Raw genomic sequence first — 23,570 nt, forward strand, 5'->3', positions numbered from 1 at the left:
ACACACACACACACACACACACACACCACCCTTCCCCGAACAAACATCCACAAGCTCCGATGTTCAACAGTTGTTCCATCCCTGAGCCCAACTCAACAGAAGACTTGATTATCTGAATGCATATACAGTTGTAGTTGTTTGAAAAGGCAACATTTAGCAAAAATGGGGAGATTTGATTAACCAATGTTAAGTCCTAGTTGATGGAGATCAGATCTACCCCTTTCCTCCATATTCCCAAAGCATCTCTGTGCAGTCAGACCACGGATTATTTTGTGCCACCAGGGCCGCAATAATATACCCCCTCTCTGATTGTCCGAGTGTGACTCCCTCCCCTTGGGTTACTGCAGCTAGTGTTGCCAGCACTGCCACTGCCTGGGTGGGGGCACCCCACCCCCCTCCCCATGGGTTACTGCAGCTAGTGTTGCCAGCACTGCCACTGCCTGGGTGGGGGCACCCCACCCCCCCTCCCCATGGGTTACTGCAGCTAGCGTTGCCAGCACTGCCACTGCCTGGGTGGGGGCACCCCACCCCCCTCCCCATGGGTTACTGCAGCTAGTGTTGCCAGCACTGCCACTGCCTGGGTGGGGGCACCCCACCCCCCTCCCCATGGGTTACTGCAGCTAGCGTTGCCAGCACTGCCACTGCCTGGGTGGGGGCACCCCACCCCCCTCCCCATGGGTTACTGCAGCTAGTGTTGCCAGCACTGCCACTGCCTGGGTGGGGGCACCCCACCCCCCTCCCCATGGGTTACTACAGCTAGTGTTGCCAGCACTGCCACTGCCTGGGTGGGGGCACCCCACCCCCCTCCCCATGGGTTACTGCAGCTAGTGTTGCCAGCACTGCCACTGCCTGGGTGGGGGCACCCCACCCCCCTCCCCATGGGTTACTACAGCTAGTGTTGCCAGCACTGCCACTGCCTGGGTGGGGGCACCCCACCCCCCTCCCCATGGGTTACTGCAGCTAGTGTTGCCAGCACTGCCACTGCCTGGGTGGGGGCACCCCACCCCCCTCCCCATGGGTTACTGCAGCTAGTGTTGCCAGCACCCCACCGGAATCCCCCACCGGCTAGGTACAAGGTAGTCAAGGTTCTCATTTGCAGCTTGGAGAGTTTCCTTGTATATTATGCTCTCCTTTAGGGGGCTTTGGCTTTGTAGGACCAACCCTGCCAAGCAGGCTCAGAATCTTGAGGGGGAGGTGCTGCTCTAGTAGGTCTCTGACCACATTTATCTTTTCATCTTGGTTGCTAGGTTACTAGCAGTTAAGGACTTCTCCGTAGTGTGTGGGTAGCTCAGGTGAGTGTCTAGGGCATAGGGTTGGGGATTGTTCCTTCGGATATTTTTTTTATTTTTAATTTCACCTTTATTTAACCAGGTAGGCCAGTTGAGAACAAGTTCTCATTTACAACTGTGACCTGGCCAAGATAAAGCAAAGCAGTGCGACAAAAACAACACCACAGAGTTACACATGGAATAAACAAAACATACAGTCAATAATACAGTAGAAAAATAAGTCTATATACAGTGTGAGCAAATGTCGTAAGGAGGTAAGGCAATAAATAGGCCATAGTAGCAAAGTAATTACAATTTAGCAGATTAACACTGGAGTGATAGATGAGCAGATGATGAAGTGCAAGTAGAGATACTGGTGTGCAAAAGAGCAAGAGGATAAGTAACAATATGGGGATGAGGTAGTTGGGTGTGCTATTTACAGATGGGCTATGTACAGGCACAGTGATCAGTAAGCTGCTCTGACAGCTGATGCTTAAAGTTAGAGAGGGAGATATAAGTCTCCAGCTTCAGTGATTTTTGCAATTCGTTCCAGTCATTGGCAGCAGAGAACTGGTCGGAAAGGCGGCCAAAGAGGTGTTGGCTTTGGGGATGACCAGTGAGATATACCTGCTGGAGCGCGTGCTACGGCTGGGTGTTGTTATCGTGACCAGTGAGCTGAGATAAGGCGGGGCTTTACCTAGAAAATACTTATAGATGACCTGGAGCCAGTGGGTTTGGCGACGAATATGTAGCGAGGGCCCGCCAACGAGAGTGTACAGGTCGCAGTGGTGGGTAGTATATGGGGCTTTGGCAACAAAACGGATGGCACTGTGATAGACTACATCCAATTTGCTGAGTAGAGTGTTGGAGGCTATTTTGTAAATGACATCGCCGAAGTCAAGGATCGGTAGGATAGTCAGTTTACGAGGGTATGTTTGGCAGCATGAGTGAAGGAGGCTTTGTTGCGAAATAGGAAGATTCTAGATTTAACTTTGGATTGGAGATGCTCAATGTGAGTCTGGAAGGAGAGTTTACAGTCTAACCAGACACCTAGATATTTGTAGTTGTCCACATATTCTAAGTCAGAACCGTCCAGAGTAGAGATGCTAGTCGGGCGGGCGGGTGCGGGCAGCAATCGGTTGAAGAGCATGCACTTAGTTTTACTAGCATTTAAGAGCAGTTGGAAGCAGTTGGAAGGAGAGTTGTATGGCTTTGAAGCTCGTTTGGAGGTTTGTTAATTAACACAGTGTCCAAAGAAGGGCCAGAAGTATACAGAATGGTGTCGTCTGCATAGAGGTGGATCAGAGAATCACCAGCAGCAAGAGCGACATCATTGATGTATACAGAGAAAATAGTCGGCCCGAGAATTGAACCCTGTGGCACCCCCATAGAGACTGCCAGAGGTCCGGACAACAGGCCCTCCAATTTGACACATCGAACTCTACCTGAGAAGTAGTTGGTGAAACAGGCGAGGCAGTCATTTGAGAAACCAAGGCTATTGAGTCTGCCGATTAGAATGCAGTGATTGACAGAGTCGAAAGCCTAGGCCAGGTCGATGAAGACGGCTGCACAGTACTGTCTTTTATCGATTGCGGTTATGATATCGTTTAGGACCTTGAGCGTGGCTGAGGTGCACCCATGACCAGCTCGGAAACCAGATTGCATAGTGGAGAAGGTACGATGGGATTCAAAATGGTCAGTGATCTGTTTGTTAATTTGGCTATCAAATATTTTAGTAAGCCAGGGCAGGATGGATATAGGTCTGTAACAGTTCGGGTCTAGAGTGTCTCCCCCTTTGAAGAGGGGGATGACCGTGGCAGCTTTCCAATCTTTGGGGATCTCAGACGATACAAAAGAGAGGTTGAACAGGCTAGTAATAGGGGTTGCAACAATTTCGGCGGCTAATTTAAGAGAGAGGGTCCAGATTGTCTAGCTCAGCTGATTTGTAGGGATCCAGATTTTGCAGATCTTTCAGAACATCAGCTGTCTGGATTTGGGTGAAGGAGAAGCAGGGGGGGGGGCTTGGGCTAGTTTATGGGGGGGGTTAGAGCTGTTGGCCGGGGCTGGGGTAGGCAGGTGGAAAAATGCTTATTGAAATGATTGATTATCGTAGATTTATTGGTGGTGACAGTGTTTCCTGTCACCTGGGAGGAGGTGCTCTTATTCTCCATGGACTTTACAGAAGTGTCCCAGAACTTTTTGGAGTCTGTGCTGCAGGATGCACATCTCTGTTTGAAAAAGCTAGCCTTTGCTTTCCTAACTGACTGTGTATATTGGTTCCTGACTTCCCTGAAAAGTTGCATATCGCTTGCATATAGGGGCTATTCGATGCTAGTGCAGTACGCCACAGGATGTTTTTGTGCTGGTCAAGGCCAGTCAAGTCTGGAGTGAACCAAGGGCTATATCTGTTCTTTGTTCAAAAGTTTTGGAATGGGGCATGCTTATTTAAGATGGTGAGGAAAGCACTTTTAAAGAGCAACCAGGCATCCTCTACTGACGGGATGAGGTCAATATCCTTCCAGGATACCCGGGCCAGGTCAATTAGAAAGGCCTGCTCACAGAAGTGTTTTAGGGAGCGTTTGACAGTGATGAGGGGTGGTCGCTTGACTGCGGACCCATTACGGACATAGGCAATGAGGCAGTGATCGCTGAGATCCTGGTTGAAGACAGCAGAGGTGTATTTAGAGGGCAAGTTGTTCAGGATGATATCTATGAGGGTGCTCATGGTTAAGGATTTAGGGTTGTACCTGGTAGGTTCCTTGATGATTTGTGTGAGATTGAGGGCATCTAGCTTAGACTGTAGGACGGCCGGGGTGTTAAGCATGTCCCAGTTTAGGTCACCTAACAGCACGAGCTCTGAAGATAAATGGTGGGCAATCAATTCACATATGGTGTCCAGGGCACAGCTGGGGGCAGAAGGTGGTCTATAACAAGCGGCAACAGTGAGAGACTTATTTCTGGAAAGGTGGATTTAAAAAAAAGTAGAAGCTCGAATTGTTTGGGCACAGACCTGGATAGTATAACAGAACTCTGCTGGCTATCTCTGCAGTAGATTACAACTCTGTCCCCTTTGGCAGTTCTATCTTGTCTGAAAATGTTATAGATTAATTTTTGGTGGCCTTCCTAAACCAGGATTCAGACAAGGCTAGGACATCAGGGTTGGCGGAGTGTGCTAAAGCAATGAATAAAACAAAATTATGGAGGAGGCTTCTGATGTTAACATGCATGAAACCAAGGCTTTTACGGTTACAGAAGTCAACAAATGAGAGCACCTGGGGAATAGATGTGTTGCTGGGGGCTACAGGGCCTGGGTTAACCTCTACATCACCAGAGGAACAGAGGAGGAGTAGGATAAGGGTACGGCTAAAGGCTATAAGAACTGGTCATCTAGTGCGTTGGGAACAGAGAATAAAAGGAGCAGATTTCTGGGTGTGGTAGAATAGATTCAGGGCATAATGTACAGACAAGGGTATGGTAGGATGTGAGTACAGTGGAGGTAAACCTAGGCAGTGAGTGACGATGAGTGCGGTTGTGTCTCTGGAGGCCCCAGTTAAGCCAGGTGAGGTCTCCGCATGTGCGGGGGGTGGGACAAAAGAGCTATCTAAGGCATGTTGGGCAGGACTGGGGGCTCTACAGTGAAATAAAACAATTATAACTAACCAAAACAGCAGTAGACAAGGCATATTGACATTAGGGAGAGACATGTGTAGCCGAGTGATCATAGGGTCCAATGAGCAGCAATAGGTGAGTCAGGGAGCCGTTCGGTAGTCGCTACTACGCTAGTCCAGCGGGAGACACGTGATTCAGACAGCTAGCGGTCCGGGGTAAGCAGATGGGTCTTCGGCGATGTCGCAACGGAAAAACCTGTTGAAACCATGACAGGACAATAAATAAATAGACTATATTTGAAATTTATTTTCAAATGTACACTACATGACCAAAAGTATGTGGACACCTGCTTGTCGAACATCTCATACCAAAATCATGGGCATTAAGTTGGTCCTCCTCTTTGCTGCTATAACAGCCTCCACTCTTACCGGAAGGCTTTCCACTAGATGTTGGAATATTGCTGTGGGGACTTGCTTCCATTCAGCCACAAGAACATTAGTGAGGCCGAGCACTGATGTTGGGCAATTAGGCCTGGCTCGCAGTCGGCGTTCCAATTCACCCTAAAGGTGTTTGATGGGGTTGGGGTCAGGGCTCTGAGCAGGCCAGTCAAGTTCTTCCACACCAATCTCGACAAACCATTTCTGTATGGACCTCGCTTTGTGCACGGGGGGCATTGTCATACTGAAACAGGAAAGGGCCTTCCCCAAACTGTTGCCACAAAGTTGGAAGCACAGAATCTTCTAGAATGTCATTGTATGCTGTAGCATTAAGATTTCCCATTAACCGGAACTAAGGGGCCTAGACCGAACAATGAAAAACAGCTCAAGGCCATTATTCCTCCTCCACCAAACTTTACAGTTGGCATTTAGCATTGGGGCAGGTAGCGTTCTCCTGACATCCGCCAAGTCCAGATTCGTCCGTCAGACTGCCAGATGGTGAAAAATGATTAATCACTCCAGAGAACGCGTTTCCACTGTCCCAGAGTCCAATGGCGGCGAGCTTTACACCACTCCAGCCGATACGTTGGCATTACGCAAGGTGATCTTAGGCTTGTGTGCAGATGTATCATGCTAGCTAGTTTTGGGTGTTAGAAGAAGGTACAGGAGATGAAAGTAACACAATGTGAACTGATGACCTGGAACAAAATCAGATGTTGAAGCACAGGCCGTTGTCTCCTCTAGTTCATACTGCTTTTATAATGTTAGCTAATTATCAACAAGTGACTGAATGTTAGAAAAGTATATGACATCATTAGAATGATCCCTTTAATCAATTGGCTTGATGGATCAGCTTCTCACATAAGCTTTTTAATCGACAGGTTAGTGGTTCCAAATACAATATTCACATTTGCACAACAGCATGTGAAATTTATTGTCAATCAGTGTTGCTTCCTAAGTGGACAGTTTGATTTCACAGAAGTGTGATTGACTTGGAGTTACATTGTGTTGTTTAAGTGTTCCCTTTATTTTTTTGAGCAGTGTATATACATTTATGATTCTGGGGGGGTCAATTACCTTTCATGTCAAGCCATGAAAATGTGATAAGCTTGATGAGTTTGCCATTTGTGAAGAGAGAAAAAAAATATGTTTATTCTGTCAAGACACGAGAAGCGTGCATGAGAAGGAAAGCTGGAGCGTATCAGGGCCCAGTTTCCCAAAAGCGTCTTAGGGCAAAGTTCATCTTAGAACCATAGGATACAGATGCCAATGAATTTAGCCTTAAACGTGCTACAAATAGGATTTTTGTAGAATGTTTACATTGTAATTTCAGAAAATCTGCTGTAATAGTGGATAGTTTTTTCCACAGAAATATTTACCCGCCCGTGTTGTGATGGGCTGTGATATTCGCCTATTGATTTCTACCTCTGTTAAATGTATTTCCAATAACAAACAAAAAAACATCATGTTTGAAGCTGGTGGAACAAAACCCGAAAGTAAAAGGCTTGAGCACGAATCATCCAAAACAAACCGCCCTCTCCCCCGTAATTCCCCACAACATGGAGGAGACTCTCGCTTGAGCAGTTTTCTTTCGGTTTTGGTCCACCAGCTTCCAAAAGCTGTAAAAATGATATTTTTTTTCTTATTGAAAAGATATTTAACAGCGATTTAGATGGTACAACGATTCCTTACATTATTCATTGCTTGTTTTTCTCACATAAAATTAAATTGAGCGAACAGAGTACATAGACCTTTAGTAACCAGGAAATGACAAGAGTGATTTCCACTAGATAACACAGCTGTAAAAGTCAGAACAGTTTTGCCGCTCCGCCGGGAGAAATCACAGCCAATCACAACACTGGCGGGTCCCTGTGAAATACCTTTCCACTATTACTGCAGATAGTAGGACATTTTCTGAGATTACAATGCATTATTATTAGTTTTTTTAAATTTGTATCCTATGTGTCACGTTCTGACCATAGTTCTTTTGTATTTTCTTTGTTTTTAGCGTGAGTTGGGTGGGTTATCTATGTTTTGTGTTTCTATGTTGGGTTTTTCGTTTGGCCTGATATGGTTCTCAATCAGAGGCAGGTGTTTGTCGTTGTCTCTGATTGGGAACCATATTTAGGTAGCCTGTTTTGTCTTTTGGTTTGTGGGTGTTTGTCTTCCGTGTCAGTGTTTGTCGCCACACGGTACTGTTTCGGTTGTTCACTTCGTTTATTGTTATGTTCCAGTGTTCATTTTTTGTTTATTAAAAAGACATGAACACTTACCACGCCGCACCTTGGTCCGATCCTTCTTCCACCACAGACGACCGTTACACTATGTTTTAGCACCTTTAAGATGCTTTTGGGAAACTAGACCCTGATTGGTACAGCCAAGCATGAATACTAATTCAAAATGGTGAAAAACATCGACTACATTATAATTAAAGTGATAATGATGGTTCATATATATTGTACGGTAAAATATCGTGGCGTTGCCTGAAGCATGGCTCATTTGAATACATTTCTAATCTATAGCATTAATTCTTCATATCGACACAAACATGACATTATGGCTGATAGTATATTTGTTGTAAAGTAACGAGCATTACAAACCAGAAACATGGAGAGAAAGAGATTTTTTGTGCACTTCTCGCCAGCTGTTAATTCCTTCCCAAGGCTGTGTTACTTCCGCCCCGCAAAGCAGGTACAAAAGTAACGTTGGGGTAGTTCTGTTCTCGACCTATTTAATTTAAACTAATTTACTAATTTTTTTTTAGAAATTAAATTACAGTTGCTGATGATAGAGGACATAGTTGTTAGTCATGAAATGTGGTGTGTCTAGCTCTATCGATTTTCTGAGTAATAAAAAAAAATAAAAAAAAATAAAAGTGTTACTTTCATCCCGGTTCTCCCCCTACCTGTATCCAGTGCTTAATTCCTAAATCTGGAGGTGCGGGGACAAAAAATGAGCGAGAGACCTGGAGAGCCAAACGAAACAATAATCACGTTGTGCATGAACAGAAAAAACATCCTTAAAGGGGAATGGAAACACGAGGATTTAGAACACCAGCTAACTGAAGTGTTTCCATTCCCCTTTAAGGTTAACTACTGAGCTGAAATGTCTCGGGAGATTAATTCATTAGCAAATAAAACATTTATAATGATATGTGACTAATGAATCTAAAACTACACATTTCTGAAATCCTGAATGATTTATTCAAAAAAGAAGCATATAAATGATATGCATAGGGAAGCATTTCAATTTTACATTATTATAATTATTACAATCAAGCATTAACATGCCTATTGATTGGTTAATTCAATGTCTTCTGGTTTCATCCTTTACCGAATCTGATTGGCAATTAAATAGAGCACTAATATAATAATTCTATGAATATTATCTCTCTCTCTCTTGTCTACAGTTTGTATAGCATGATTGACCGGCACTTAAACCACCGACTGTTGACTGTAGTAACATCAGAGAATTAAATAGAACACTGTGTTTAAACATGGCCAATTTGTCACGTTCCTGACCTGTTTCCCCTTGTTTTTGTATTTGTTTAGTATGGTCAGGGCGTGAGTTGGGGTGGGCATTCTATGTTGTGTGTCTAGTTTGTCTGTTTCTGTGTTCAGCCTAATATGGTTCTCAATCAGAGGCAGCTGTCTCTGAATTAAATAGAACACTGTGTTTAAACATGGCCAATTGGAGAAAAGAGCTGATCAAAATACCAACTGGTGTATAAAATAAGATCAGAACGAGCAGCCTAATGTGTCTTAGTTTGTATAACATGATATTAAAAAATTAAATATAACACTAATATAATAATTATAATTATATTAATATTATATCTCTCTAGTCTACAGTATGTATAACATGATTGACAGGCACCTTCAACCACCTACTGTCCGACAGACTCGATAGTGTAATATTAAAGAATTAAATATAACACTAATATAATAATTATAATTATATTAATATTATATCTCTCTAGTCTACAGTATGTATAACATGATTGACAAGCTCTTCAACTACCCCACTGTCTGTTGTCGTGGCAACCCTGATTGGCACAGCGGGAATGCCGTAGTCCCTCAGTTGGCCTCTCCAAATACAGAACAGAACAGAGATTTATAAAAAATATTTTAAAAAGATGGAAAGAAAGAATGAAGGGAAAAAATAAATATATATATATATATATATAAATATATATGGTGCCACTTGTCACCCTGTTCAATGTGTTTAGTAATGAGTGTTTCTCCCTGGGGGGTGAAGAGATCCTGCATAATGGTTTTGTAATGGTTTCACCCCCCCTTAACAGAGACCACTTCCATACCAAGCAGCATATGGGAAGAAATGTGGGTTGCATCCCAAAATGGCAACCTATAGGTCTCTGTTCATAAGTAGTGCACTCCAGAGCTCACCAGCTCGTAGTCCTACAAACCCAAAAGAATGAGGTTTTGGGAAAAAACACCAAAAATATGGTCTGAGGTTAATTAAAGGGATACTTTCTGGCAATGAAGCCTTTCATATATTTCCCCCAGACTCAGCTGAACTCATGGATACCAATTGTATGTCTCTGCATGCAGTTTGAATGAAGTTGCTAACTAGCGTTAGCGAAATTGCTAACTACAGTAGCGTTAGTCTATGGTAACTGCTAGCATGCAATTAGCAATTTCCTAATTCGCAAATTCCTTCAAACTGCACGCAGAGACATACAAATGGTATCCGTGAGTTCATCTGACTATGGGGAGGTAGATAAAAGGGCTTCATTGCCAAAATCCTGTAGTATCCCTTTAACCTCAGACCATATTTTCTTCGTTTATCTCAAAACCACATTCTAACTTCCTTCAGGTCTCCTAAGCCTGTGTTTACTACAAACCTGTCACGTTCCTGACCTGTTTTCTGTTAGTTTTGTATGTGTTAGTTGGTCAGGACGTGAGTTTGGGTGGGCAGTCTATGTTTTCTGTTTCTATGTTGGTTTAAAGGGTGACCTAATATGGCTCTCAATTAGAGGCAGGTGTTTTTCATTTCCTCTAATTGAGAGTCATATTAAGGTAGGTGTTTTCACACTGTTTGTTTGTGGGTGGTTGTCTCCTGTGTCAGTGTTTGTATGTTACGCCACACGGGACTGTTCTCGGTTTGTTTGTACGTTCGGTCTTTTGTGTAGTCATTTTCCTGTTCGTGAGTTCTGCGTTGTATGTAAGTTCGCATGTCCAGGTTTGTCTACTCCGTTTTGTTGTTTTGTTAGGTTATAGTGAAGTTCGTGTTTTCGTCTTTTCTGTAAATAAATATGTCAACTTCAGAAGCTGCGTTTTGGTTCAATCCATGCTCCTCCTCTTCGGATGAAGAGGAAGAGGAGAACCGTTACAGAACCACCCACCGATCCAGAACCAAGCAGCGTGAGTTCGAGCAGCGGCCAAGAGATCAGGACTCATGGACTTGGGAGGAAGTATTAGAGGGAGAAGGACACTGGGCGCACATTGGGGAATATCGCCGCGCTCGTGAGGAGATGGAAGCAGCGCGAGCCCAGGAGCGGTGGTATGAGGAGGCAGCAAAGAGACGTGGCTGGAAACCGGAGAATGAAGCTCAAAACCGGATTTATGAAGGTACACGGCTAGCACGGAAGCCCGTGAAGAAACCCCAAAAATTTCTTGGGGGGGGGCTAAGAGGTAGTGGGCCAAGGGCAGGTAGGAGACCTGCGCCCACTTCCCAGGCTAACCGTGGAGAGCGGGAGTACGGGCAGACGCCGTGTTACGCAGTAGAGCGCACGGTGTCTCCTGTACGTGTGCATAGCCCGGTGCGGGTTATTCCACCTCCCCGCACTGGTAGGGCTAGATTGGGCATTGAGCCAGGTGCCATGAGGCCGGCTCAACGCGTCTGGTCTCCAGTGCGTCTCCTCGGGCCGGCATACATGGCACCAGCCTTATGCATGGTGTCCCCGGTTCGCCTACATAGCCCGGTGCGGGTTATTCCACCTCCCCGCACTGGTCGGGCGACGGGGAGCATTCAACCAGGTAAGGTTGGGCAGGCTCAATGCTCAAGGGAGCCAGTACGCTTGCACAGTCCGGTATTTCCGGCGCTACCTCCCCGCCCCAGCCCAGTACCACCAGTGCCTACACTACGCACCAGGCTTCCAGTGCGTCTCCAGAGCCCTGTTCCTCCTCCACGCACTCTCCCTATGGTGCGTGTCTCCAGCCCAGTGCCTCCAGTTCCGGCACCACGCACTAAGCCTCCTGTGCGTCTCCAGAGCCCTGTACGCACTGTTCCTTCTCCCCGTACTCGTCCTGATGTGCGTGCACTCAGCCCGGTGCCACCAGTGCCGGCACCACGCACCAGGCCTATAGTGCGCTTCGAGAGGTCAGTGTGCCCTGTCCCTGCTCCCCGCACTAGGCTTGAAGTGCGTGTCTCCAGTCCGGTGCCTCCAGTTTCGGCACCACGCACCAGGCCTACAGTGCGTTTCAGCCGGCCAGAGTCTGCCGTCTGCCCAACGGCGCCTGAACTGTCCGTCTGCCAAGCGCCGCATGAACTGCCCGTCTGTATTGAGCCTTCAAAGCCGCCCGTCTGCCATGAGCCTGCAAAGCCGCCCGTCTGCCATGAGCCTACAGAGCCTTCCGCCAGACAGGAGCCGCTAGAGCCTTCCGCCAGACAGGAGCCGCTAGAGCCTTCCGCCAGACAGGAGCAGCCAAAGCCTTCCGCCAGACAGGATCAGTCTGAGCCATCCGTCTCCGCAGCGCCATCTGAGCCATCCGTCTCCTCAGCGCCATCTGAGCCATCCGTCTCCCCAGCGCCGTCTGAGCCATCCATCTCCCCAGCGCCATCTGAGCCATCCGTCTCCCCAGCGCCGTCTGAGCCATCCGTCTCCCCAGCGCCGTCTGAGCCGCCCGTCTGTCCCGAGCCGTCAGAGCCGTTAGTCAGTCAGGAGCCGCTAGAGCCATTCGTCAGTCAGGATCTGCCAGAGCCGCCAACCAGACAGGATCTGCCAGAGCCGCCAACCAGACAGGATCTGCCAGAGCCGCCAACCAGACAGGATCTGCCAGAGCCGCCAACCAGACAGGATCTGCCAGAGCCGTCAGCGAGCCATGAGCGTCCAGAGCCGTCAGCCAGCCATGAGCGTCCAGAGCCGTCAGCCAGCCATGAGCGTCCAGAGCCGTCAGCCAGCCATGAGCGTCCAGAGCCGTCAGCCAGCCATGAGCGTCCAGAGCCGTCAGCCAACCATGAGCTGTCCCTCAGTCCGGAGCTGCCATGTATCCAGAACTGCCCCTCAGTCCAGAGCTGTCTCTCTGTCCGGAGCTGCCCTTCAGTCCGGAGTTGCCCCTCTATCCTGAGCTACCTCTCTATCCTGAGCTACCTCTCTATCCTGAGCTACCTCTCTATCCTGAGCTACCTCTCTATCCTGAGCTACCTCTCTATCCTGAACTACCTATCTGTCCTGAGCTACCTTGTCCCGGAGCTGTCCCTTATTTTGATGTTACCCGGTATATTAGGTGGGTGGAGTAAGAGGGTGGTCATTCTGAGGGAGAGACGTAAGCTGGGATTGACTATGGTGGGGTGGGGACCTCGCCCAGAGCCTGAGCCACCACCGTGGTCAGATGCCCACCCTGACCCTCCCCTAGACTTTGTGCTGGTGCGCCCGGAGTTCGCACCTTAAGGGGGGGGTTATGTCACGTTCCTGACCTGTTTTCTGTTAGTTTTGTATGTGTTAGTTGGTCAGGACGTGAGTTTGGGTGGGCAGTCTATGTTTTCTGTTTCTATGTTGGTTTAAAGGGTGACCTAATATGGCTCTCAATTAGAGGCAGGTGTTTTTCATTTCCTCTGATTGAGAGTCATATTAAGGTAGGTGTTTTCACACTGTTTGTTTGTGGGTGGTTGTCTCCTGTGTCAGTGTTTGTATGTTACGCCACACGGGACTGTTCTCGGTTTGTTTGTACGTTCGGTCTTTTGTGTAGTCATTTTCCTGTTCGTGAGTTCTGCGTTGTATGTAAGTTCGCATGTCCAGGTTTGTCTACTCCGTTTTGTTGTTTTGTTAGGTTATAGTGAAGTTCGTGTTTTCGTCTTTTCTGTAAATAAATATGTCAACTTCAGAAGCTGCGTTTTGGTTCAATCCATGGAAGAGGAGAACCGTTACAAAACCTTATTTTTGTCATTTATTCAAAAACCCTACAAAATCCCCATTCATTTCCCCATAAGCTTTGTCCCATGAACCATGGCGGAGTTAGTGCTGCAGCAATGCTAACTTAGCTAGCTAACTAGCTATCAGCACCCAGCAGCAATGCTAACTTAGCTAGCTAACTAGCTATCAGCACCTAGCATGAACCATGGCGGAGTTAGTGCCCCAAACAAGACACCATTATAATCCAGGCTGCATCACATCCAGCCGTGATTGGGAGTCCCATAGGGCGGCGCACAATTGGCCCAGCGTCGTCCGGGGTTTGGCCCGGTGTAGACCGTCATTGTAAATAATAATTTGTTCTTTAACTGACTTGCCTCGTTAAATAAAGGTTAAATTAAATATTGCTCTCAGCAATTGTTATCCAGATGACTAAAGCCTTTGTACTGTAATATAACAATTAAATCTATTTCTCTGATCGTTTTCCATTTTATTTCTTTGTGTAGGATGATTTACGTCCAACAAACAAACATGTCGTTTAAAAACTTCATCTCATCATTGTGAACATCAAAATCTAATAGACATCAACACATCTGAACCAGACCAGACTGTCTGCAACTACACATATTTCTGTCATGAGAAGTGATATGCTGTTTTTAGTTGTTCTGAAACAATTAATGATATGCCTATCACGGCTCCAAAATACATTTTACTACCAGTTGTCATGACAGGATTGTTCACTGAGAGATAACTCATGTTCTCAGGCCTTCCAGTCAGTCATGGCTGTGATGTCTCTAGTATGATGTCTCCACTGTGATGTCCCTAGTGTGATGTCTCCAATGTGATGTCTCCAGTGTGATGTCTCTAGTATGATGTCTCCACTGTGATGTCCCTAGTGTGATGTCTCCAGTGTGATGTCTCCAGTGTGATGTCTCCAGTGTGATGTCCCTAGTGTGATGTCCCTAGTGTGATGTTTCCAGTGTGATGTCTACAGTGTGATGTCTCCAGTGTGATGTCTCCAGTGTGATGTCCCTAGTGTGATGTTTCCAGTGTGATGTCTACAGTGTGATGTCTCCAGTGTGATGTCTCCAGTGTGATGTCCCTAGTGTGATGTCTCCAGTGTGATGTCTCCAGTGTGATGTCTCCAGTGTGATGTCCCTAGTGTGATGTCTCCACTGTGATGTCTCCAGTGTGATGTCCCTAGTGTGATGTCTCTAGTGTGATGTCTCCACTGTGATGTCCCTAGTGTGATGTCCCTAGTGTGATGTCTCCAGTGTGATGTCTCCAGTGTGATGTCCCTAGTGTGATGTCCCTAGTGTGATGTTTCCAGTGTGATGTCCCTAGTGTGATGTTTCCAGTGTGATGTCTCCAGTGTGATGTCCCTAGTATGATGTCTCCACTGTGATGTCCCTAGTGTGATGTCTCCACTGTGATGTCCCTAGTATGATGTCTCCACTGTGATGTCCCTAGTGTGATGTCTCCACTGTGATGTCCCTAGTGTGATGTCTCCACTGTGATGTCCCTAGTATGATGTCTCCAGTGTGATGTCTCCAGTGTGATGTCTCCAGTGTGATGTCCCCAGTGTGATGTCTCCAGTGTGATGTCTCCACTGTTATGTCCCTAGTGTGATGTTCCTAGTGTGATGTCTCCAGTGTGATGTCTCCAGTGTGATGTCTCCAGTGTGATGTCTCCACTGTTAGGTCCCTAGTGTGATGTTCCTAGTGTGATGTCTCCAGTGTGATGTCTCCACTGTGATGTCCCTAGTGTGATGTCTCCAGTGTGATGTCTCCAGTGTGATGTCTCCACTGTGATGTCCCTAGTGTGATGTCTCCAGTGTGATGTCTCCAGTGTGATGTCTCCAGTGTGATGTCTCCAGTGTGATGTCCCTAGTGTGATGTCTCCAGTGTGATGTCTCCAGTGTGATGTCTCCACTGTGATGTCCCTAGTGTGATGTCTCCAGTGTGATGTCTCCAGTGTGATGTCTCCAGTATGATGTCTCCAGTGTGATGTCTCCAGTGTGATGTCCCTAGTGTGATGTCCCTAGTGTGATGTCCCTAGTGTGATGTCTCCAGTGTGATGTCTCCACTGTGATGTCTCCACTGTGATGTCCCTAGTGTGATGTCCCTAGTGTGATGTCTCCAGTGTGATGTCTCCACTGTGATGTCTCCACTGTGATGTCCCTAGTATGATGTCTCGAGTGTGATGTCTCCAGTGTGATGTCCCTAGTATGATGTCTCCAGTGTGATGTCCCTAGTGTGATGTCTCCAGTGTGATGTCTCCAGTGTGATGTCTCCACTGTGATGTCTCCACTGTGATGTCCCTAGTATGATGTCTCCAGTGTGATGTCCCTAGTGTGATGTCTCCAGTGTGATGTCCCTGGTATGATGTCTCCACTGTGATGTCCCTAGTGTGATGTCTCCACTGTGATGTCCCTGGTATGATGTCTCCACTGTGATGTCCCTAGTGTGATGTCCCTGTTGTGATGTCTCCAGTGTGATGTCTCCAGTGTGATGTCTCCAGTGTGATGTCTCCAGTGTGATGTCTCCACTGTGATGTCTCCACTGTGATGTCTCCAGTGTGATGTCTCCAGTGTGATGTCCCTAGTGTGATGTCCCTGTTGTGATGTCTCCAGTGTGATGTCTCCAGTGTGGTGTCTCCAGTGTGATGTCCCTGGTATGATGTCTCCAGTGTGATGTCTCCAGTATGATGTCTCCAGTGTGATGTCCCTAGTGTGATGTCCCTGTTGTGATGTCTCCACTGTGATGTCTCCAGTGTGATGTCTCCAGTGTGATGTCCCTAGTGTGATGTCTCCAGTGTGATGTCTCCAGTGTGATGTCCCTAGTGTGATGTCCCTGTTGTGATGTCTCCAGTGTGATGTCTCCAGTGTGATGTCTCCACTGTGATGTCCCTAGTGTGATGTCTCCACTGTGATGTCTCCAGTGTGATGTCTCCAGTGTGATGTCCCTAGTGTGATGTCTCCACTGTGATGTCTCCAGTGTGATGTCTCCAGTGTGATGTCTCCAGTGTGATGTCTCCAGTGTGATGTCCCTAGTGTGATGTCTCCACTGTGATGTCTCCAGTGTGATGTCTCCAGTATGATGTCTCCACTGTGATGTCTCCAGTGTGATGTCTCCACTGTGATGTCCCTAGTGTGATGTCCCTAGTGTGATGTCTCCAGTTTGATGTCTCCAGTGTGATGTTTCCAGTATGATGTCTCCAGTGTGATGTCCCTAGTGTGATGTCCCTGTTGTGATGTCTCCAGTGTGATGTCTCCAGTGTGATGTCTCCAGTATGATGTCTCCACTGTGATGTCTCCAGTGTGATGTCTCCAGTATGATGTCTCCAGTATGATGTCTCCACTGTGATGTCTCCAGTGTGATGTCTCTAGTGTGATGTCTCCAGTGTGATGTCTCCAGTGTGATGTCTCCAGTGTGATGTCTCCAGTATGATGTCTCCAGTGTGATGTCCCTAGTGTGATGTCCCTGTTGTGATGTCTCCAGTGTGATGTCTCCAGTGTGATGTCCCTAGTATGATGTCTCCAGTGTGATGTCTCCAGTGTGATGTCCCTAGTGTGATGTCTCCAGTATGATGTCTCCAGTATGATGTCTCCACTGTGATGTCTCCAGTGTGATGTCTCTAGTGTGATGTCTCTAGTGTGATGTCTCCAGTGTGATGTCTCCAGTGTGATGTCCCTAGTGTGATGTCTCCAGTGTGATGTCTCCAGTGTGATGTCCCTAGTGTGATGTCTCCAGTGTGATGTCGCCAGTATGATGTCTCCAGTGTGATGTCCCTAGTGTGATGTCCCTGTTGTTAGCTGTGCAGAGCTGGGAGGAAGGTGTGATAGGAGGTCTGCTTGGTGGTGGGACTGTTTAGAGGCTGGGTTTTGTCCCAAATATGACCCTAATCCCTATATAGTCCCTGGTCAACAGTAGTGCCCGACAGGTAATACGGTGCTATTAGGGAGGCTGCCTCAGTGATCAGAGTACTAACTGCAGGGGTCATTCATACAATAATTGTTTCTGCCAACCCCATACATCTCTATGTCAGAGGGAAATTAATGTGATTTTTCCTCCTAAATAATAGATTTGATGAGACAGAATAGGACTGAACACCTGCATACATAAACCAACGCCTCGTCAAATGAAAGTAACATGAATTTTTTACCCCTCCGATGCTGCATTTGATTTGGCACAAACTAGGCTTATACTGTATAAATGAGTTGGACAATTTAAATCACTACTGAATTACACAGAGGAGATGTAGACCTTAAGAGCTAATTATAAGGCAATTACAAGGCCTTACAAGTTAATTACAATTTTCATGGGTTTTACATCAACAGAACTCTTTTAACCAACCCAGCAACAGTCTCCCTTTTACTTACCTAAGACGTAAATAGTATTTAAAGATTTCACCTCGGGAACAACTTATTACCAGCCAGCAATGCAATTAAAGTGGCTAAAAACAAACATTTAAACCTGTTGTTGATATGTGGGATAATTTAGTCACTCAATTACAGACAGCGGGATAGATTGCAACGTGGCCCTTGTACAACGGCACAGCATCGATCGCTCAGCATAGTAAGTGTAGCTATCATTTACAGCCTGTCAGACATCCTGGACCTTAGACGGAGGTTATGTGGCTGAAATGGGACCCTATTCCCTATATAGTGTACTACTTTAGACCAGAGCCCTATGGCACCCTATTCCCTATAGAGTGCACTACTTTTGACCAGGACCCTGTCATTTCAGTGGAAGCCTCAGTTTGGAGGGACTGGGTAATGCCCTCCCCTACAGCTCCCGGTGGCCTGAAGATGCAGACCTGGGATATCATGTGTGTATGTATGCATGTGTCTGTGGGTTTGTTTGTGTTGCTTCACAGTCCCTGCTGTTCCATAAGGTGTATTTTTATCTGTTTTTGAAATCTGATTCTACTGCTGCATCAGTTACCTGATGTGGAATAGAGTTCCATGTAGTCATGGCTCTATGTAGTACTGTGCACCTCCCATAGTCTGTTCTGGACTTGGGGACTGTGAAGAGACCTCTGGTGGCATGTCTTGTGGGGTATGTATGGGTGTCTGAGCTGTGTGCCAGTAGTTTAGACAGAAAGCTTGGTGAATTCAACATGTCAATACTTCTCACAAATACAAGTAGTGATGTCAATCTCTCCTCCACTTTGAGCCACGAGAGATTGACATGCATATTATTAATATTAGCTCTCTGTGTACATCCAAGGGCCAGCCGTGCTGCCCTGTTCTGAGACAATTGCAATTTTCCTAAGTCCCTCTTTGTGGCACCTGACCACACGACTGAACAGAAGTCAAGGTGTGACAAAACTAGGGCCTCCAGGACCTGCCTTGTTGATAGTGCTGTTAAGAAGGTAGAAACTAGGGCCTGTAGGACCTGCCTTGTTGATAGTGTTGTTAAGAAGGTAGAAACTAGGGCCTGTAGGACCTGCCTTGTTGATAGTGTTGTTAAGAAGGTAGAAACTAGGGCCTGTAGGACCTGCCTTGTTGATAGTGTTGTTAAGAAGGTAGAAACTAGGGCCTGTAGGACCTGCCTTGTTGATAGTGTTGTTAAGAAGGTAGAAACTAGGGCCTGTAGGACCTGCCTTGTTGATAGTGTTGTTAAGAAGGTAGAAACTAGGGCCTGTAGGACCTGCCTTGTTGATAGTGTTGTTAAGAAGGTAGAAACTAGGGCCTGTAGGACCTGCCTTGTTGATAGTGTTGTTAAGAAGGTAGAAACTAGGGCCTGTAGGACCTGCCTTGTTGATAGTGTTGTTAAGAAGGTAGAAACTAGGGCCTGTAGGACCTGCCTTGTTGATAGTGTTGTTAAGAAGGTAAAAACTAGGGCCTGTAGGACCTGCCTTGTTGATAGTGTTGTTAAGAAGGTAGAAACTAGGGCCTGTAGGACCTGCCTTGTTGATAGTGTTGTTAAGAAGGTAGAAACTAGGGCCTGTAGGACCTGCCTTGTTGATAGTGTTGTTAAGAAGGTAGAAACTAGGGCCTGTAGGACCTGCCTTGTTGATAGTGTTGTTAAGAAGGTAGAAACTAGGGCCTGTAGGACCTGCCTTGTTGATAGTGTTGTTAAGAAGGTAGAAACTAGGGCCTGTAGGACCTGCCTTGTTGATAGTGTTGTTAAGAAGGTAGAAACTAGGGCCTGTAGGACCTGTCTTGCTGATAGTGTTGTTAAGAAGGTAGAAACTAGGGCCTGTAGGACCTGCCTTGTTGATAGTGTTGTTAAGAAGGTAGAGACTAGGGCCTGTAGGACCTGCCTTGTTGATAGTGTTGTTAAGAAGGTAGAGACTAGGGCCTGTAGGACCTGCCTTGCTGATAGTGCTGTTAAGAAGGTAGAGCAGCGCTTTATTATGGGCAGACTTCTCCCCATCTTAGCTACTGTCGTGTCAACATGTTTTGACCATGACAGTTTAAAATCCAGGGTTACTCCAAATAGTTTAGTCACCTCAACTTGCTCAATTTCCACATTATTTATTACAAGATTTAGTTGAGGTTTAGGGTTTAGTGAATGATTTGTCCCAAATAGAATGCTTTTAGTTTTTGAAATATTTAGGACTTACTTACTCCTTGCCACACACTCTCAAACTAACTGCAGCTCTTTGTAAAGTGTTGCAGTCATTTCAGTCGCTGTAGTAGCTGTGGTGTATAGCGTTGAGTCATCCGCATACATAGACACGCTGGCTTTACTGAAAACCAGTAGCAGGTCATTATTAAAGATTGAAAAAAGTAAGGGGCCTAGACAGCTGCCCTGGGGAATTCCTGATTCTACCTGGATTATGTTGGAGAGGATTCCATTAAAGAACACCCTCTGTGTTCTGTTAGACAGGTAACTCTTTATCCACATTATAGCAGGGGGTGTAAAGCCATAACACATACGTTTTTCCAGCTCCAGGCTATGATTGATAATGTCCGTTGTCAATTTGTTTACTGTAAAATACCATTGTATCTGGTCAAACACCATTTTTTCAAAAAGTTTACTAAGGGTTACTAACAGGCTGATTGGTCGGCTATTTGAGCCAGTAAAGGGGGTTTTACTATTCTTAGGTAGCAGAATGACTTTAACACACTTTCTAGTAGGCTTAGATTGAAGATGTGGCAAATAGGAGTGGCAATATCGTCCACTATTATCCTCAGTAATTTTCCATCCAGATTGTCAGACACCGGTGGCTTGTCATTGTTGATAGACAACAATACATTTTCTCACCTCTTCCACACTCACTTTACAGAATTCAAAATTACAATTCTTGTCTCTCATAATTTGGTCAGTTATACTTGGATGTGTAGGGTCAGCGTTTGTTGCTGGCATGTCATGTCTAAGTTTGCTAATCTTACTTATGAAAAAATGATTAAAGTAGTTGGCAATATCAGTGGGTTTTATGATGAATGAGCCATCTGATTCAATGAATGATGGAGCTGAGTTTGCCTTTTTGCCCAAAATGTAATTGAAGCTCCAAAGCATTTTACTATCATTTTGTACATCATTTATCTTTGTTTTATAGTGTAGTTTCTTCTTTTTATTCAGTTTAGTCAATTTGCAATAAGTTTTCCAGTTATTTGTGCAGACAGACTTATTTGCTTTTCCTTTTGCCTCATCCCCCTCAACCATCCCCCTCAACCATCCCCCTCAGCCATCCCCCTCAACCATCCCCCTCAACCATCCCCCTTAACCATCCTCCTCAACCATCCCCCTCAACCATCCTCCTCAACCATCCCCCTCAACCATCCCCCTCAACCATCCTCCTCAACCATCCTCCTCAACCATCCCCCTCAACCATCCCCCTCAACCATCCCCCTTAACCATCCCCCTTAACCATCCCCCTTAACCATCCCCCTCAACCATCCCCCTCAACCAAGCCCCTCAGCCATCCCCCTCAACCATCCCCCTCAACCATCCCCCTTAACCATCCCCCTCAACCATCCCCCTCAACCATCCCCCTCAACCAAGCCCCTCAGCCATCCCCCTCAACCATCCCCCTCAACCATCCTCCTCAGCCATCCCCCTCAACCATCCCCCTCAACCATCCCCCTCAACAATCCTCCTCAACTATCCTCCTCAACTACCCCCTCAGCCATCCCCCTCAACTATCCCCCTCAACCATCCCCCTCAACCATCCTCCTCAACCATCCCCCTCAACCATCCCCCTCAACCATCCTCCTCAACCATCCCCCTCAACCATCCTCCTCAACCATCCCCCTCAACCATCCCCCTCAACAATCCTCCTCAACTATCCTCCTCAACTACCCCCTCAGCCATCCCCCTCAACCATCCCCCTCAACCATCCCCCTCAACGATCCCCCACAACCATCCTCCTCAACCATCCCCCTCAACCATCCCCCTCAACCATCCTCCTCAACCATCCCCCTCAGCCATCCCCCTCAACCATCCCCCTCAGCCATCCCCCTCAACTACCCCCTCAGCCATCCCCCTCAACCATCCCCCTCAACCATCCCCCTCAACCATCCTCCTCAACCATCCCCCTCAACAATCCTCCTCAACCATCCCCCTCAGCCATCCCCCTCAACTCCCCCCTCAGCCATCCCCCTCAACCATCCTCCTCAACCAACCCCCTCAACTATCCTCCTCAACCATCCTCCTCAACCATCCCCCTCAACCATCCCCCTCAACCATCCTCCTCAACCAGCCTCCTCAACCAGCCTCCTTAACCATCCTCCTCAACCATCCCCCTCAACCATCCCCCTCAACTATCCCCCTTAACATCCCCCTCAACCATCCCCCTCAACCATCCTCCTCAACCATCCCCCTCAACCATCCCCCTCAACCATCCCCCTCAACCATCCTCCTCAGCCATCCTCCTCAGCCATCTCCCTTAACCATCCTCCTCAACCATCCTCCTCAACCATCCCCCTCAGCCATCCCCCTCAACTACCCCCTCAGCCATCCCCCTCAACATCCTCCTCAACCATCCTCCTCAACCATCCCCCTCAACAATCCTCCTCAACTATCCTCCTCAACTACCCCCTCAGCCATCCCCCTCAACCATCCCCCTCAACAATCCTCCTCAACCATCCCCCTCAACCATCCTCATCAACATCCCCCTCAGCCATCCCCCTCAGCCATCCCCCTCAGCCATCCCCCTCAACTACCCCCTCAGCCATCCTCCTCAACCATCCCCCTCAACAATCCTCCTCAACTATCCTCCTCAACTACCCCCTCAGCCATCCCCCTCAACCATCCCCCTCAGCCATCCCCCTCAACATCCCCCTCAACCATCCCCCTCAACAATCCCCCTCAACCATCCTCCTCAGCCATCCTCCTCAACCATCCTCCTCAACCATCCCCCTCAACCATCCTCCTCAGCCATCCTCCTCAACCATCCTCCTCAACCATCCCCCTCAACCATCCCCCTCAACCATCCCCCTCAACCATCCTCCTCAGCCATCCCCCTCAACATCCTCCTCAACCATCCCCCTCAGCCATCCTCCTCAACCATCCCCCTCAACCATCCTCCTCAACCAAGCCCCTCAACCATCCCCCTCAGCCATCCCCCTCAGCCATCCCCCTCAACCATCCTCCTCAACATCCCCCTCAACCAAGCCCCTCAGCCATCCCCCTCAACCATCCCCCTCAACCATCCCCCTCAACCATACCCCTCAGCCATCCCCCTCAGCCATAACATTTTTCAATTCCTCAGGAGGAGTGCGTGATGGATGGCCGGAGTGCGTGATGGAAGGCAGGAGTGCGTGATGGAAGGCAGGAGTGCGTGATGGATGGCAAGAGTGCGTGATGGAAGGCAGGAGTGCGTGATGGAAGGCAGGAATGCGTGATGGATGGCAGGAGTGCGTGATGGAAGGCAGGAGTGCGTGATGGAAGGCAGGAGTGCGTGATGCAGGAGTGCGTGATGGAAGGCAGGAGCGCGTGACGAGGGAAGGCAGGAGTGCGTGATGGATGATAGAAGTGCGTGATGCAGGGCAACCTGACGCCCTCAAGCGCCAGGGGGAGGGAAGAGCGGGAGCAGACGCGACAGTACCCCCCTCTCTTGGGGTGCCACCCGGCATCCCAACTGGGCGAACCGGCCTAGACATGGGCGCTGGGAAAGCCGGTTGGGGCATGGGGTGGGAAGCCGCCAAGCCAATCGAGGCAAGGAAACCTCTCGAGCCAGCCAGGGAGTGGAAGCCCTGACAGTTACACA

At 47.5% G+C, this 23,570-nt stretch overlaps 1 protein-coding gene across 1 annotated transcript in view; it reads left to right on the plus strand.

Moving 5' to 3' along the window:
* LOC120035886 (proline-rich extensin-like protein EPR1) overlaps nt 1–23,054 on the plus strand; it is a gene marked incomplete at its 5' end in the record, with an annotated part of 39,387 nt that extends 16,333 nt beyond the window's left edge. The window contains 23 exons of the mRNA XM_038982350.1: nt 14,303–14,329; nt 14,527–14,553; nt 14,653–14,679; nt 14,765–14,791; nt 14,905–14,931; nt 15,031–15,057; nt 15,171–15,197; nt 15,283–15,309; nt 15,395–15,421; nt 15,521–15,547; nt 15,633–15,659; nt 15,759–15,785; nt 15,899–15,925; nt 16,039–16,065; nt 16,221–16,247; nt 16,403–16,429; nt 16,529–16,555; nt 16,669–16,695; nt 16,823–16,849; nt 16,907–16,933; nt 17,075–17,103; nt 17,221–17,241; nt 21,365–23,054. Of these exons, the coding sequence (XP_038838278.1) occupies nt 14,303–14,329; nt 14,527–14,553; nt 14,653–14,679; nt 14,765–14,791; nt 14,905–14,931; nt 15,031–15,057; nt 15,171–15,197; nt 15,283–15,309; nt 15,395–15,421; nt 15,521–15,547; nt 15,633–15,659; nt 15,759–15,785; nt 15,899–15,925; nt 16,039–16,065; nt 16,221–16,247; nt 16,403–16,429; nt 16,529–16,555; nt 16,669–16,695; nt 16,823–16,849; nt 16,907–16,933; nt 17,075–17,103; nt 17,221–17,241; nt 21,365–23,054 (2,280 nt within the window). The remainder of the gene's footprint in view (nt 1–14,302; nt 14,330–14,526; nt 14,554–14,652; nt 14,680–14,764; nt 14,792–14,904; nt 14,932–15,030; nt 15,058–15,170; nt 15,198–15,282; nt 15,310–15,394; nt 15,422–15,520; nt 15,548–15,632; nt 15,660–15,758; nt 15,786–15,898; nt 15,926–16,038; nt 16,066–16,220; nt 16,248–16,402; nt 16,430–16,528; nt 16,556–16,668; nt 16,696–16,822; nt 16,850–16,906; nt 16,934–17,074; nt 17,104–17,220; nt 17,242–21,364) is intronic.
* Nucleotides 23,055–23,570: the final 516 nt, after the last annotated feature.

Source organism: Salvelinus namaycush, unplaced genomic scaffold (genome assembly GCF_016432855.1).
Source record: "Salvelinus namaycush isolate Seneca unplaced genomic scaffold, SaNama_1.0 Scaffold1131, whole genome shotgun sequence".
NCBI lineage: Eukaryota > Metazoa > Chordata > Actinopteri > Salmoniformes > Salmonidae > Salvelinus > Salvelinus namaycush.